We start from the raw sequence: 17,403 nt of genomic DNA on the forward strand, positions 1-17,403 counted from the left end.
TTGGGTTTCGTACTATTCCGACCGGAAGGTACCATATCTTTCGTGGATCAACTGCGGCCAATTCCTCCTTCGTAGCTTCGTGAATGTACCCCTTATGCTGGTACTGCACAATTTGACGCTGGACATTTTCAAACATCGCAGGATTCGCTTTGAAACGCTTCTCCAAACACCGTAGTCTTCGGACCGCCATGGCGTAGCTATCGGGAAATTCTACGTAGTCATAGCGCCATAGAAGCCCGGTCTCGAATCCGCCTTCGACTCTTCTAGTCGTCCTCTCGAGTATAGCCCTAGCTCGCTGATCATCATCCGATTCGGGACACCCATCCAATGAAACGCCTACGTTCTCAGCCGTGAAATACTGCTTCACTAGCTCGTGTAGATTGTCATCAGATTCGCAACCACAGACATGAATGTTACAGCTTGCAACATTCGTACCGTTTGGCATTGATCCATAGATTGCCCATCCCAGACGGGTCTTCGCCGCTATTGGTTCACCCACACGACCTTCACGTATTTGTTGCGTGGCTGTGAGGTGGGTATTTTTCGCTCCTATTAGAATCCCTGGAGTTTTCATTTCGAAATCCACGACCGGCAACTTTCGCAAATGTTCAAAACGATTGGCTAGTTTTTTGTAGCAAAGCGTTTGAGCTGGTAACGCAAGCGAATCAACAGTTCTGACATCCTCCAGTGAGTACCGTTTGCCTTCTCCGATTCCAGAAATCTTCAACTCCACTTGGCGAGAGCCTTCTTCTTCTCGGCTGACGTTACCCGTCCAGGTTAGGCAGAGACGCATTTCAGTACCTTTCACCTCCAATTCGTCGGCTATGCTATTCTCGATGAGCGTGACAGACGAGCCTTCATCAATAAAAGCTAGCGTGTCAATACTACGTCCTTCGCTGAAGAGTCGCACCGGCAACATTCGGAACAACGTCGAGCTTTGCATATGATGAGCATTTACACCTTCAGACACTGGCTTACGCTGATTTGCTTCTTCCTTCTGGATCGTTGGTTTGCTTGCAGTCGTTGCCCTTCCTAACCCACCATGTAATAGTGAGTGATGACGCATTTGGCATCCTTGCACGTCACAGCGCGATGATGATCGACAAGGCTTTCGCCCATGCTTTCCGAGACAGATTCGACACAAATAATGACTATGGACAGCTTTCCATCGATCATCTCGATCCATTTTCTTGAAAACACCGCAATCCTTTACTCGGTGATCCGGATCCCCGCAAACCAAGCAAGTGATCGTCGAAGAAACATTCGAATACTCCACCTTTGGCTTCTCAGTGACCGGTGCACCGAACGAAGATACATGGGCATTCACAAACCCTTTCTGTTTCTCTTCCTTCTTGGGCTTGGCTCCCCTAGGATCCAACGTAAGAGTGACTTCGGCTGCAGCAGAAACAAGACTCGCCATGTACCGGCTGAACACTCGGAGATCTGCCACCAAAAACTGACGCTTGAATGTCACCCAGTCCAGTTTCAGATTCGCCGGCAGCTTATCCACAAGCTCTTGTAGTAGTACTGGGTTCGATAGATGTAGCACTTGCCCCGCCGCCTCCAGATGCTCACAGAAGTTCTGGACTGCCATACCAAATGCCACCACTGTGCACAAGTTTTCCGCCTTCGGTGCAGGGACTTCACGAACTCTCTGAAGCATGGCGTAAATTATTTGCTCCGGACGCCCGTACAGCAGTTGTAGCGTTTGCATCACTTGCGGCACCGATGCAGGTAACAATAGTCGGCTACGAACTGCTTCAATGCACCCCTCTGAGGCACCGCTGCAAACGACCAAGATTTTCCACGTCACTATATCCACACGCCTCCGTGGAGGTGTTAAAGGCACTAAAAACACCGGCCACTCTTCTGGATTGCCACTAAACGACGGTAAATCTTTTGACATAACATGTCTTGCTGCCAGTTGACGAGATGTGGGTGCAGTGAAATCAAATTGCAAAGGCAGGTGCACCATGAGCACCATGTATTGAACGCGGAATATATTGATCGGGTTGTTGAAAAGTCGATGGAAGGGAGATCGGGGTGTAGGAGGATTGTGCGTGTATTGTATTTGCTTGAGGATGAACTGGCCCTACGCCGCGGTTATCATATTGCGAATAAACTACCTGGCCTACTGGTACAATTTTACTTATGCTATTTGTTACCTGGTACGGATGGCTAACATTACTCGACTGCAGCGGCAGGCTTCCGAATCGCCCCACCGAACTGATGGTCGGCGGTAGGCACTGGGTGGAGCTGGTGATTCCTGTGTTGACCCAATTAGTTGTAGTTATCGGCGTCGAAGATCCAGGACGATTTGCTCCTTCTCCAGGTTGGAACTCGTGCATGAAACTGGTGGCTTGTCCCATTGTGTTCGTACTTGGTTGGCCTTGCTGCACGTTCGATTGCAATGTTGTGACGGGTGGAATTGGTTGCGGAAATGTTCTTGATTCGCCTCCGAAGAACGACACAGCGGTTGGTAGTGACGGAGCTGGTTGGAAGACTATTGGTGCTGTTTCGGCGATGGGGAACTGCGGTATTGTTCGGTGGTTAACCGTTGGAACCATTACTGTACTAGCCGGCGCTGGAATTTGCTGGATCTGGCTGACAGCAATCAGATTCGATTGATTGGCCCCGTCACTAAGACCACCGGTTCCAAATACACTGCTGTTCCCTTCGCATCTCGCATTCAGAATTTCATATCTCGCATTCCACATCTCCTTCTCTAGCTGCAGCTTTCGTTGTTCTAATTGGGTTGTGTGTTGCAATTCAATTTCCCTCAGAAGAAAAGCCTTCCTTTCATCCAGAAGTTTGAGGTTAAGTCGTACATGTTCCCCAACCGCATCTGGACCTCCGGTAGAGCCGCTTGTTTCTTCTTGAGCACTTTCACCTTGCTTACTCGGGACCTCTTTGTCGTTATTGGAAGTGGGTTTAGTGACACACTCCCGGCACTTCCAGTGGTCCTCCTTCTTACCGTCATCAAATCCTACACATCCGTAATGTGACCACTTGTTGCAACCCTCGCATTGCACCATGTCATCGATGTTGTTTGCCAAATCACACTGTTGGCAGTCGAAACGACTGGTTTCTGGCATCCTGAAGAACCCGTTCCGAAGTGTTTCGCAACAATTTTTGAGTTGTGTTCCGGGAATGGGTTGGAACGTTTTCGGATACTTTTTGAAGCACGCCGTTTTAGATTAATGCGAGCTCAAAACTACAAGTTTATTTTAGATTTAGTTTAGATTTACAACTGCTAGTTTAAGTAGGTTACTTACATTGGTCTCCTAGTTCTAAATTCACTTTTAATTCTCAGGATGACAGTATAATATTAGAAGATAATATAATGTTATAATCTTGTCTAGCTCTGCCTTTTTCGTGTTGATGAAGAATGGTTTGAGAAAGACGAACGGAAATTGAGATGACAAGCACTGACAGCTAGCCGACTATGACGTCTTGTTGAGAAGTGCAGGGATGTGCGCTATCGTGGGACAGTGGCGTAGTTTCGCCCCCAACAGGCAAAGTTTAAAGAATGAAAATTAAGACTATAATTGATAAAACTTATAACTAACACTTAAAAACACAAAAAAAATGTTTTGAAGTTAAAAACTAGTCGATGAAAGTAACATAGACTAAACATATGTGAACGATTTTAATGTTGTTCCAGCAGCCCGGTAAAAGTCGTACAGTTGGGATCAAGATAACCATTGGTGGTCTTGAAGCCAAACCTGTTGTCGTTCAATGCGCTGCTTTCCGGAAATTCTAAAATAGGCGCAATGCGAAGACCATACCACAAAAGCCGCCAATCTAGCCCCTAATTCCCTTTGGTCGAAAGGTAGTCTTAGTATGGAGATTAGAGTGGGGCGCAGTTGTATGGAAAACGCAAACTTCGTCCGATCAAGTGAGATCAAGGTTTTTCGGAATCGTATTGGGACCCCAATCAACTGTGCAAAATGTGGGCTCGATTGGTTGCAACCTCGCATGCCGCATCGCGTTTTAAATTTTCATGGAGATTAGTATGGGAAAACGTACTTTTTTGCATTTTTGCTCTTTGCCGCTTCAATTTACCATCAATCACGTGACTCAATACGAAGAAGGTACGTAGCTGGAAGGTCTACGAAAAATGTTATTACGTTTCGAAAATTGATTGTTCAAACCATATGCAAGAAATCAATGTTTCTGCCAGCACTACCGGACAACCTATGGTTATCGGAGGGCAAACCCCATCTTCCTTCTTGTTGGGATTTTTACTTTGTAAAATCATTCCAAATAACTTCCATTAGCTCCAAAGCCCTATAAGATCAATAATTTTGAAATAACACTCAGTTAAATTATTGGTCTACGTAGTACGGCAGTGCTGGCAGAATAAACGATTTTTTGCATATGGTTTGAACACTTTATGTTCGAAGCGTTATAACTTTTTTCGTGGACGTTCCAGCAACGTACTTTCTTCAGCAATGTTTTTCGGCATCCATTGGGTTATACTTTAACGCAATGTGCCACTTGGTTTACGATGAACTGAAACCTCTAGTAGTAGAAATGCAAAAATATACGTTCTCCCATACTAATTTCCATACAAACTTCAAACGCGATGCGGAAAGCGAGGAAGCAACCGATCGGTCCCAAATTCTGCACAGTTGTTCAGGACCCAGAATGGCTGCGAAAAACCATTGATTTGAAAAAATGACCATGACGCCCCACTCTAATGGAGATACTTCCGAAAGCTTGTGTTAAATTGACCGCAGTATTACCCGACAGTCAACTAGACAAATAAGAACGCCTAGTATCCGACGAACACAATGTAAAATCAGAACGCTGTTATTCAGCTGGAGAACATCATTGAAATTTTCGATGGCAGCATTTTCAAACTTGCATTGCTGCAAGAAAAGACCAGCAGATAGAAGGAGCGGGTTCGGCGAAGATGTTGGAATTGGGGATGTGTGAGGCCCTCCCAGCTGACCTTGTTGAAATCAATAGTTGAGGTTGCGAAGGTGTCTTGGAACCCGGGTTGAGGTTCCCGGGTTGCCCGGTCACTGGGGGAGGTGTGGACTTTCAAATTTGGGAAAGCCCGATCGTCTAGAATTGGGGGTCCAAGATTACCCTTGGAATGCCCATGAAGCCATTTGGAATAGCCCCCATCTTTTAGGAAACATATGAATGCAGTGATGCTGGCTGGATCATCCGAAAATGCGTCCCTGATACTGGCAGGTATCCCATAAGTATTCCGTGGCACCTGGAATTTGGGGCATCCGAGATGTTCCACAGTGTTGTGAACCCCGCAAAAGTCACGTGTGTCCGGTTCGGAGTCGAGAGAGGATTTGCTGGTCCTTTAGGTTGCTTAGCTCCGTCCAAGCCGACGTGGCTTCCTTCATTTGCCGCAGCTGTTCAGTAGTGGAAGCTGTCCAGGACATTTCCCAGTTATCTCGCACCGCACTCTCTTTCTAATCCAGGGTTTTACGTCTCCCACAGGGACGGTTGACACAAATCGCCGGCCTTGATATCCGACTCCAGCGAGGTAATTATTTTGCCAGGCACTCCGCAGCGCCACGAGATCCAAGCAAAGGTCGTATTCGGGAGCATGTTTGCTAGGATGCCGTGGATCCAGGGGTGTTGAGGCGTTTCATTCTGAAGTGCGGATATGACACTAGCAGAGTCGAATAGAACGAGTACAGGCTTCCTGGACGGGTAGGTGGCGGCGAAGAAAGCCGCAGCTACTTCAGCCGAGAGATGGTACAGATGTCTGGGAGACTGTTCGAAATAGTCATGTTGGTCTCGGTGACCCCGATGCCAACTTCACGGCCTGAAACGGACCCATCCGTGTTCCTGTGTTCGTAATTGTTGAATTATCTGTTTAATAGCTCGGCCACCGACCTTCTGAGAGCCAATGAGTTGTCACCCCTTCGGAAATTATGGGCTATGGAGCTGTTAATGTTGGCTTTTTGGGAGTGCTAGCTCCTCTCTCCATGCCAGTGGACTCGCTCCACTGGGGGAGAATCTGCCCAAGTAGCATGCGCAACATCTTCTAAAAAGCCAATTGCATGAAGATGTCAAAAATATTCGAATTCGAATAAATGTTTTATTACCATCATAATGCCACACGTGTTTGACAATTGACCTTTCCCGTCAAAAATTGTATCTCGTTTAATTGTCTCAGTCGATTCTTTGGCTTATTTAAGGTCAACTTTCCCAAAGAACTCATATTTTTTAAGGCCTCTAACTATTTTTAAAATCGAAAACAAAATTCAAAAAGTGCTGTTTTTTTTCGATTGGCCCGATTTTGAACGAACATCGGGTGAATTTTTCAGGCCGGTTCACACGTGCAGCACTTCTTCGGTTTTTGTTTTTGATTTTAAAAATAGTTAGAGGCTTTAAAAAATATGAGTTCTTTGGGTAAGTTGACCTTAAGTAAGCCAAAGAATCGATTGGGCGAATACAAATTTTTGGAAATTTTGGTTTGTTACAAAAAATTGGAACCAAACAACCAAAGTAAAGTGCAATACATGTTGCAAACATGGAACAAAAACGTTAAGTTGCATATTATGTACCATGTAACATTAATGTGTCTTGCCAAATGAAATTGTATGCACTGAGTTACAGGAGAGTTGAGAGAATCTTCATGTTTGCTTTAGCATCACTCAAAGTTTTTACAACTTACAATTGATTCCGGTGACGGTGCAAGTAACAGGAAACCCGAATACGAAACTTTAGAATCGAATGGTTTTTATGCATAGTGAACATGCAGTCCCTTCGAATTGTTAAATGGTACTGTGGGAGAGTGAAGGACTATCAATTACAAGATCCATAAATTGAATCCAGTTTTGTATTTTCGTTTTATTTTCTGCGGTAGTATTTTGCAACATTATTGCAATTTCATTGCATTCGAAGGATGTTTCCATAGGATCCACCTCTTGCAAGAGAGTTATATTTGATGGCACATTAGCAACGATTGCTTTTTCTGGAAAATTGCAGCACAGTGAATTGTTCAGTAGTGAAACAAGGTGTGCTGCTGGGGCGGATGGGATAAGAAGGGGGATCCTGAATTATCCAGAAGTTACGGTAGCAAATGAGGCGGCTTTGCGGCAAATGGCCGCTTGCACACGATGGCTAAACGGCAAGATGCCTGCCTCGGCACAGGCAGACTTACCTGTTGTAGAGGGTAACAATTCGTCGGTGGTAGCAACACGGAAGCAGTTGGAACGTATGAGTTGCAGGTCGGCGACAGAGTTTCGATAAGGTAACGGTGGGCGATACAGGTAAGTTCCAAGCCGTAGAGTTGGCGGCTATCAATGATAGCTGGCCCTAACCTTAACCGGAGCATCCTGTTATTGGTTCGGTGCGGTTTGGAAAGCATCCAAACCAGATCAACTCTGGTCTTACAATTAACTTTGACTTCGCGGAAGTGCGGTAGAAATAAGAGGCTCCGGTCAATGGGATGGGATGTTCTCCCCAATGCTTGGCTCGGCTAACTGGTGCCTCCAACGACAGATGCATCCTCTGACGCACTTACTAGTGGTCATAGTGAAGCCGACAGAGCTGATCCAGCGATGGATCGCCGACTGGAGTGTCGCCAACAATGACCAGCAATATATCGTCGGCATAGACAAAGATTTATTGTATATGCTCCGTGGAAGTGAATGAACACGCCATTTATGGCGACAAGGAACAGCGTCACCACCAGAACTAAACCCTGGCGTACCGCAGTTTCCTCCAGAAAAGTCCTCGAACCCTGGTTCCTGATTAGGACTTTGAAGGAGTGCCCTATAAGGATATTCCGAACAAACGCAAGGATGTTGCCGGGAAATCCCCACTCGCTGGCTGTTAGAATTCAAAGGGGGTCCAAGCCCTGTTGAAGGCCTTGGAGATATCCAGTAATACCAGCTCGGCGTGTTTGCCCTCGTTGTAAGCGTCCTGCAAAACGTCACCCAGGTTTGCAAAATACGTACCGTACCCAAGGCGGAAGGCCAGAACCCGAGTCTACCTTTTGCTTCTAGATTGTCTCGCAGCCGCCGGTTCACCAACCTCTCGACGGCTTCGGACACATATAAAAGGTCAGCGAAATGGGCCTGTGCTTAGTGACATCCCGCGAGAAGATGCTGTTCTTAGGAATGGGGATGACCAAACTTTTTCGCCACTCTTCCGGAAATGTTTTGTCAACCCACATTTGGTTGACGAACTCTATGATCCGAATTTTGGCAGAAGGCGGTAGCCGTTTGAGCATAGGGTACCCTATCTCGTTGGGACCGGAGGATTTCCCATTGCTGCTGGAGAGAGCGAACTACAGCTCGGCAGCCGAAAATGGTAGATCGAAGCCAGAATTTTGTAAATCCGGGGGGAACAGAAAGGTTGTCAGGGACGAAGTGCTTCCACTGATTGTCCGCTGGAATTGGGTTGTTGAGCAGAGAAAAATATGAGGTTTTTCATAGTTTAACATAAAGAGCATGCTTTTCTGATCTCCAACATATTTTTATTTTGTTTGTAAACTTTTTATTTACATTTTTGAATAGCAAACAATAAGCCATTTTAATCGATAGAATGACACAAGCATTCATAGAATGACAGTTGGCCCATGCAGCATAAGAACAAATTTTTAGTTCCATATACATTAAAAATCAAAATTAAAAATTGTTCCGGGGCTCCAAAAATTCTGAAAAATTGAGGTTAGGCTCAGTTTTTTATGCAGATTCAGAATATGTAAAAACATATATACCCCTAAACAACCCAATTATCCCAAGCAGCACACTTGTCGTAAATTAGTTTCTGCGATTTTTGTACTTAATCAAATTCAGTTTTTCAGTTTTTGATATGCAGCAACCTAATCAGTGATTATAACACCTTCTAATAGCCTTCTCTCTTATTTTGGTAACTTGATCGAATGGCATCCGATTAAAGTTAGATGAAAACAAGCAGTATCCAAGCAACCAGAAGTTCAGATTTTACTTAAATTTACTCTTAACCGAACTATTTGGTTCACTATGGTTCACATCAAGTTCCAAGCATCCTTAACGGAACTTTAAAGTTCACTTTTACGCTCCCACCATACAAAAAAATACTTAAAATGAGAGCTGATTAAGCCAAAATAGCCCTTCTTATCCAAACTTCTGGTTGCTTGGGTAGACCTTTGCTACTCAAATTCTATAAAACTACATTAGTTCCTTTTTCCCAATTTTGAGCAGAGCTAAATTTGTAACCAATTAAAATTAGCAAAAATTCTAACGCATAATTTACCATTCAATATCCCTCAATTTTACATCCAACTTTTACTTGCTTACAACCTGTAATTTTTAAAATTGAGTCGAATCGAATGGAGCCTTTTTGTTAATTCATATATGCTGTAACATTTTTACACTGTGTATAGTTCGAACAAAACCTGTTAATTTCCGTTCAAGTAGATGTAACAAATTGCTGGGCTGTAATTTTATGGTTCATATTTTTAATGGAAAATAAAAAATAGGGTCAACACAAGGAATCAAACCTCGGTCCGCAGAGTGAGAGCTCATCTCGTTAGCTACTCGAGTATTTCAACTTCCTGAAAGTGGCCGATCCATGTATAACAGGTTGGTGATTCAATTACCCTTCATCAGACTAAACGACAGCTTAAATTTACATGACATGGAATCTCTTTCGATACCGAACTGTTGGAGGTTTAGTTTGCTGAAAGCATCACAGATTTTTTATCCGAAGAAGCAAACAACTTAGAGTTTAAGCGATGAAGTGCAACGTCATAAAGCCTGATTTGTTTTCATATTCGAAGATATAAATTTTGGTTGATACTAAGCCGCTGTGGTTTGCATGAAAAGCATTGAAGTTTGTTTTGATTTGTTTTGACAGCCATGTGCGCACTCACCAAGGTTTCTGGTAGAAACCTGTAAAATTAAGATAGCATTAATTGAAGTTTCAATGTTTTGCCTTTCTCGTATACAAAGTATACGTAAAGGCTATATGTTCGCTCCAAAAATAAACTTTTTATAGGAGGCTCGGAGACCCATAGTGTTATATACCGATCGACTCAGCTCGACGAATCGAGGTGTGTGTGTATGTGTGTGTATGTGCGCAAAAAGTCTAGCCAACTTTTCAGGCACTTAGCCCTAACCGATTTGCTCGCAACAAATTGCAGCAATCCTGTCCATTGTTTCCTATTGAAAATTGGCCGGATCGGACTATGGGCTCAGAAGTTATGGCCAAAATACTTTTTTTAGGCAACAACGAGTGGAAAAGTCTAGCCCATGTTTCAGGCACTTACCCTTAACCGATTTGCTCGTTGCCTTAACCGATTAGCAAGTTGCATTCGACGCAGAATCCTGACCCATTGTTTCCTATTGAAAATTGGCTGGATCGGACAATGGGCTTGGAAGTTATGGCCAAAATACTTTTTCTCATAAAAAAGCGCGTAAACATTTATAGCTCACTTTTTTAGCACTTACCGATTTCCTCGCAACAGGTTGCATTCGACGCAAAAACATGTCCCATTGTTTCCTATTGAAAATTGGCCAGATCGGACTATGGGCTTGGTAGATATGCCCAACATATTTTTTTTTCATACCAAAAGTGCGTAGAAATTACTCACTCGAAAAAAAAACGAGAAAGGCACCATCACCGCTAGGTGGATTAATCTGGGTTTTTATCATTTACATCACAGAAGCTTAAAATTATGAACTGATACACATTCTGTTTCCGAATTTAATATTCAATTATGAATTCCGTCGTAGCTAATTTTCATAATATTTTACTGTGTTGTGTTGACAGCCGCAGGGCTTGCCCTGCTTGATGAATCAGAGGAACCTTATACCTGTTCCAACATTTTATACATAGATGATGGACGTTATGCTATAGATGGCCAAATTGACTAGGTTCGAAGCACGTGGAGTACATCAGCATGGCGGCAGAAATTCGGAGATATTCCTCTCATAGCTGCTGAAGGAAGGGCCCTCCTTAGCCGTGCGGCTACAAAGCAAGGCCATGCTGAGGGTGGCTGGGTTCGATTCCCGGTGCCGGTCTAGGCAATTTTCGGATTGTCATTGTCTAGACTTCCCTGGGCATTAGGTATCATCGTGTTAGCCTCATGATAAACGAATGCATAAATGGTAACTTGGCTAAGAAGTGTTTAATGAACACTTATCTGCCAGTGTGGGGATGTAATGCCAATAAGAAGAAGAAAAAAAAGCTGCTGAAGGAAAGCTTCAAGATTTTCAGCAAGTTGACAGTCAGTCCAATTTTAACTCAATCAAAGTCAAAAAGATAAGCAAAAAATACAAAATCTAATCCAAATTCAATCCAAATCCAATCCAAATGTAATTCAAATTCAATCCAATCCAAATCCAATTCCAATACAGAATGCAATTCAATCGAAATCCAATCCATTCCAAATCTATTCCAAATTCAATCCAAATCCAATCCAAACACACGTGTTTCAGCCTCTTTCTCAATGTTACTACAGGTGTGGTCATAATTGTTTTTGTTTTCAAAGTGACTCTTAAAGGACGACCCCGTAACTCTAATTATTCAAATTTCCAGTGCCGATCAACAAAATGTATAATCGATGTTTAAATTTGTTCTGTAAACCAGACTCTTAGCTTTTAAGATTTTTGAATTACCAAATTGTAACTGTCTGTAATAAATAAGGGCAAAAGTTTTTCGTTGTGTCCCAGTGGATCGCAATAATAAATACATAATAAAATGGATTTGTACAATCTCTGTCTCAATGTAGAATCTGAGAGATACTTCGCACTTGAAACTCTGAGTTCCCTCTCTAGATCAGTTCTATCGGTTCGTCTCTCATTCTCAGCGCAAGTTAATCTTTTGTTGTCGATTCGTAATACGAGATTGATTATAACAACGACAACAAGCAGTCCGCGCGGTGTTCCGCGTTAGCAGCAGGACTCAATCAATGAAGCGTATAGGAACGACTTTCGATCCATTAGGCTTGCCGTTAGTCGGAGAGATCTAGATCATGTTTGATTCCGTCACAATCAGTCTACAGCCTCTCTCTGTCCCTGGTGGCGGCTGTGGCAGCTGATGATAGTGCGCCCCATAGGTGTGTATGGGTCTTTATCGATCGGATCATATTTTGTGACAGCACGGCAGCGCCAGCGCGGCGAATTGCTCGGACACCATAACGAGACGAGTCGCGCGCACGCTGATTCGACTCAGCCTGTGACTCCATTGGCTGCGGGATGAAGAAAAGACTAGTCTTAATCGAGAAGCCCATCGACGCGGTTCGGACGCACTTGCGGTGGTCGGTCGGAGCCCGTTGGGGAACAAAGCGTGGGTAGTTCTTCGAGCAGCGGTAGCACGCCGGTCGACTGGATCTAGATCTTCCGGTTCCTGGTGTAACTGAATAAAGTGCAGTTCTTATGTTCCGGTTCTATTACTGTGGTTTTGCGGTTTGGAATAATGTTGAGGGAATAAAGATGTTACAAATATAAAACACGTTTATTGGTTTGGCTGCACGTTCGGTTAACGGCTGTTTTGTTTAGTGATTGGTTGATTGATTTGTGGGGAATTGAATACAATAAGAAAGCTGGTATCGGGTTTTCCGTTAGAAGTGTTCTCAGATACGGTGCTACAGTGTGATCGAATAACAACGTGCTTTCGTGAATTGAAGTTCAATCGTGTGTAAAGATTTTGACCATATCGATTGAAAGCCTTATCAAAGCTGTTGATAGTTGGTACGAAATAAGGGCTATCAAAACATTTGGCTGGTGTAAACAACGGAGTCGAAGATGTGGGCCTGTCATGTGTAAGTAAGATTCTAGTCTTTCATGTGAAGAGGCTGATTGATGCGATTTTATTAGATGGAAACCATTGTTTCAAATTTCCGAGAAGCAGAGAAACTGCCGCTACAAGTATAACTGTCCCATATTGATAAGCTTTTATGAGCAGTGATAAATGATTCAGTAATAAATGATTCAGTAATCGAAGCAAGCTTATTATATCAACGTTTTTATTAATTTATAAAAGGATTTATGTAGTTAGATAGATGTATAGACCCTTTGGGTCAACAAAAAAACAATTTTATACGACATATGTTAGGCATTTTGAGGAATTCACCCAAGTCTCTCTTATTTGTTATATTAGCCATCGGGAAAGAACTCTTCCTGGGAGGGAGAAACTGATTAAAAAATATATGTAGGAATGTCAAACCGAGCTGAAAAGAAAACTGGGGAAGCAAATTTTTCAAGCCAACACACAAAACAAAATTTGGTCTTTTAGGTTGCGCTCTCCCAGAACACTTCTAATGTAATTGAATCTAATTGAACACAAACGCAGCAAGTACAAAAAAAAGCATCCTGGAAAATAAGTGGGTTAGATAACGCCCAATCATTTTTCTTGTCAATATTGAGGCCTACTGCAGTGGTATGACATAAACGTAAAAGTGGCCAGGCCTGCTGGGTTATGCTATTATGTTATTTAGAGATGTATCGTGCTCAAGTAGTTACACCAACATAATGCATCGCAGGAAACTACAGGCGTTGAAGGATGCGTTGGTTGTTAACCCGTACCAAACGCACCGTATGCCTTTCAAGTTCATTTTTTTGTAATTATGTATAAATATGTAGTGGAATATAATATAATGTAATGAAATAGGATTTTTTCAAAGATGATCTATATTTGTCAACAAACATTGGAAGGTGGAAAAAGGCTTTTTTCATTAAAAATAAGCTTTTTCAGCTAAAAAACTAGCTTATTCAGCTTATTGTTTGTTCGGAAGTAGGGATGTACAGCTGGAAATTATGTAATGAAGCCGATTTCCTCTGCAAGAAGATTACATAGCAGGTTGTGAAGCTTGCTTGGATGTGTTTGAGTTTGATATTGAAGCCCTTGGCATATAAATTTTCATCACAAAACTATTTTTGAAATAAGGAAGTGAAATCTGCATGGCGCTGCTTTAATAATAAGGCACTTTTATGGAGGGGTTAAGCATTATGTCAGGGCCACAGGGGTTTCGCATTTTTTTTTTGAAAATCAACGATTTGGACGAGTCCAATGGGCTAGTGCCTACCGCTTCTTCCTTATGGGCAGGTGGTTGTGGATTCAACCTCAGGATTGTGCCTTTCCTACTGTTTATCTGTGCTTCACAATCTACTAAAGCTTTTACTACTGTTACACCTCTCCTACGAACTATTCCAAGACGTCCCGTAGCTCCTATGAGAGGTTGTGGAGTTCTTTACATCTTTCTGAAGTAGGTAATCAGCTAACCATCCTTCTTCTTCTTAGAGCCATTGTTGAAGAAGACGACCACTTACGAATTTGTGCGAATCGGTTAATGTGAATTTTAATGAGCAAGACCGCTGGTGGTGTTGTCCGTTGGTCATCAAACTATAGCTATGTCAAGGATGGAACATGGTTTCAGTTTATTGATCTATTGTAATTATCGTTGGCCATGACCACAAAGCTCAATGCCACCTCTATTTCCTTCGAAGCTCTTTATTATCAAAATTAGTGACTATAGCTAACAGTGAGTGGATCGCAAATGAAAAGGTCACGCTCAAGCCTTCATTGCAGTTCATCATTTGCTGATAAGTGCTACATAATGTTTGAAACCGGGAGGTATTAAATACTTGTAGGTACGTAATTTCGAGTGTTAGCCTTGAGATATTCTGCATACTTTAATCCCGAATTACATCCATTAACTGGACATTTCCATCTTGAAAGTTTTCTAGCAGTTCTACAGTTGAAGTAATCTGTCGTTAGAAGCACGAATGAAAATAATTAGAAGAATGCATGAAGTGTGCTTAAAGCCTTTACTGCAGGCTTATTGACTATTCGAATGTCACATAGCGGGCCCACCCGTTTTTTGTCGGTTTTTCACTTTCGTTCAGGTTACCGTACTCTTACTCATTTGATCTTGGAAGATCGCCATTTCCCAATTTGATGATTCCTCAGAACATTTAATTTGACCAATTTTTTTTTGTTCCTTAATTGATTCGACTGAGATGGCAACGTATGAGGCTTTGGCTCTCAGTCTATTAGGATCAAAAACGGGCTTTTATGTTTTCATCCGACGTTTCGGACACATGTCTTCTTCTTTATGGGCATTACATCGAACCCAGCCACCCTCAGCATGGTCTTGCTTTGTAGCCGCGCATCTTACCCACCAACCCTCCAACAACTTGACATTTGGCCACAGATAACAGATATTGAGGCTGGGATCCGATACATGTGTAAACATCTGCAACCGTCAATTCAAATGTACTTCAAATTGGGACCACGTTTGGCAATCGATTGGAGATGGCGCAAGGATCATTGTTATTGAAAACGCAGCCCGAATGCGGCTGTCAAATACATTGGCTGCGTTCGACGGTTGTTTATCAGCTGCGTTCGTATGTACTGCCGCAATCAGTTGAGTAGATGGCAGTAGTGGGCCAACGTATATCAATTCAAAAGTTTACACAGGATTTTCAATAAAATTTGTTCTAGCCTAAATATCTGTTATCTGTGATTTGGCCTTAGTTTCGTGTACCCACTTGCAAATTGCAGATGGCGCTTCGAAACATAAACAATGGGTAATCCTACTCCACCACCATACTTTTTCTTCGTAGAAATCATGTTTTTTGCTCTCTTTGTTCACGCTCTCTTTCGTGAATAGTAGGTCTAGTTTTGCATTTTTTGCTACATTTTCACTTCAGTACGCTAGACAAAGCGACAGTCTTCAGGTCTGAAGTAAACTTTAGTTTAACTCTGTAATAATGAAAAGAGAAAGGACGCAAAGAGAGACTCTCTTTGCACATACAATTTATTTTCAAAGCACTCTATCTTGATTCTCATAAAATGATAAGACAGTTGTGAGAACAAAGGAACTCGCCGTTGATTTGAAACTACTACAAAATCATGATATGAAAAGAATGAAAATCGATGCTTCATCATGAGTAGGTAGTTTCTTTTTAAACCGCAAGTAATCCTTTACATTTGGATCAGTATAAAACATGGTTTCTTCGTGGTAATTTCCTAACGAAGGATAGTTTCGTAGGGTAGTAAAATCGAAAGGCCATTTCAATTTAGTTTTGATTTTTTTACAATTTTTAACAAAAGCCTGGACATATAACAAACGTCAAACGTTTCACGTCGTATCTCACAAATATAATCATAATCATAATCATGCCATGTCATAATTTCAAAAGAATAGGTTTAATTTAATATCGGAGGCGAAAAGAATGATTCGACGATTCGTTAGTACTTTTTCTTATTGGCATTACATTCTCTAATTAAATCGGTTTGTTATTTGCTGAAAATCGTCGGTGCATATTCTTGAATTAACCCTTAACCTATTTTCAAGCGTAATATTTCCAACCCAAAATTCACGTAATTCACGGTCAAATAATGCCGCTCGTTATTCCAATTAATCCAGTTATTTTCAGATTTGAAAGTACAAACACTCATTTTAATATATTATGCTGTCATCTTTCAATTTTTTTGCTTTGGGTATAGTTTTTTTTGTATGGATTTGACAATCGGAGAATCTAGAAAAACATCGATAAAGGTTACCTTACACTCAGAAATATATTTTATACTATATAGATTAAAAGTCATTCTAAATGGCTATTCGCCTGGCTGACCCCAAGCTCGTATTTGATGCAACAATACTGGGATAGTATAACTTTAAGATAATCGTTCCATAGTATAAGTATGCTTTATAACTGATTAGTTTATTTTGGTTACGGTTGTGCTTTCTAGGTTAAATTCATTTGTTTTCATAGTTTTACTTTTCCAATAATAAAAATAAAAATCAATTAGAAGTAATTTTTTATTATTTTTCAAAGCCGCATTTTTTACCTATGTTGTTACAATAAATCAGTTCAGTTCATATTAGGGAAAACCATAAAATGAGTCGCAATAAATGTGTCAAACTCGACAGGGCCCGAATGTTGAGGTACATGTTCTGTCCAGTGTTGGTAAAAACTCAAAATCTCAAAACTCATGGATGATTCAAATCAAGCGTGAGTTGAAACGCACCCAGCTCAGCACCTAAAAACTCATGGATGAGTTGAATCATCCATTTGAATCAACGTAGGTTTTCTTTTGTTCTCCTTCGTTAAAAACAGTGAAATTACGTTTGTTGCATAAAATATTAGACACTCTTTTATGTATAAGCAATAAATTACCCCCAAATTGATTTCAAATGCGTTTTTAAACCCAAATGATTTTTCAGGAAATGAGTGAAATGATGCGTTTCAGCATGAAAAATTCAAGCGTGATGCATTCCTTTAAAATCGCAGAAGATTTCGTTCGCACGGGAGCGCTCGTTGATTGAGATATATGAGTGATTTTACCAACACTGGTTCTGTCAGCTGTTGCTTTCCGGGCGGTGGGGGTCGATGCTTGCAATGTCCTGGCTGGTCTTGATTCGGTGATTCAATGTGTTCCACCGGGGATGTTTTTACCAGGTTTGTACCAGCGACAATAGAAGAG

General features: G+C 41.9%; 2 protein-coding genes across 6 annotated transcripts in view; one reads left to right on the forward strand and one right to left on the reverse strand.

Moving 5' to 3' along the window:
* Nucleotides 1–17,403, forward strand: part of LOC134220983 (uncharacterized) — a 284,593-nt gene that overhangs the window by 184,857 nt on the left and 82,333 nt on the right. The window contains exon 1 of one of the 5 annotated variants that reach the window (XM_062700157.1): nucleotides 12,113–12,733. The exons of the other annotated variants lie outside the window; for them this stretch is intronic. The gene's annotated coding sequence lies outside the window, so the exon portion shown is untranslated. Of the gene's footprint in view, nucleotides 1–12,112; nucleotides 12,734–17,403 lie in introns of those variants that run through there. 5 annotated transcript variants of the gene reach the window in all.
* LOC134222011 (uncharacterized) lies at nucleotides 1,950–3,381 on the reverse strand. The gene is made up of 2 exons (XM_062701167.1): nucleotides 3,276–3,381; nucleotides 1,950–3,214 (listed from the first exon to the last, which is right to left on the reverse strand). Exon 2 carries the CDS (start codon nucleotides 3,093–3,095, stop codon nucleotides 1,950–1,952), a length of 1,146 nt encoding a protein of 381 aa, XP_062557151.1. The 5' UTR covers nucleotides 3,096–3,214; nucleotides 3,276–3,381.

This window comes from Armigeres subalbatus, chromosome 3 (genome assembly GCF_024139115.2).
Source record: "Armigeres subalbatus isolate Guangzhou_Male chromosome 3, GZ_Asu_2, whole genome shotgun sequence".
NCBI classification, from domain to species: Eukaryota; Metazoa; Arthropoda; class Insecta; order Diptera; family Culicidae; genus Armigeres; species Armigeres subalbatus.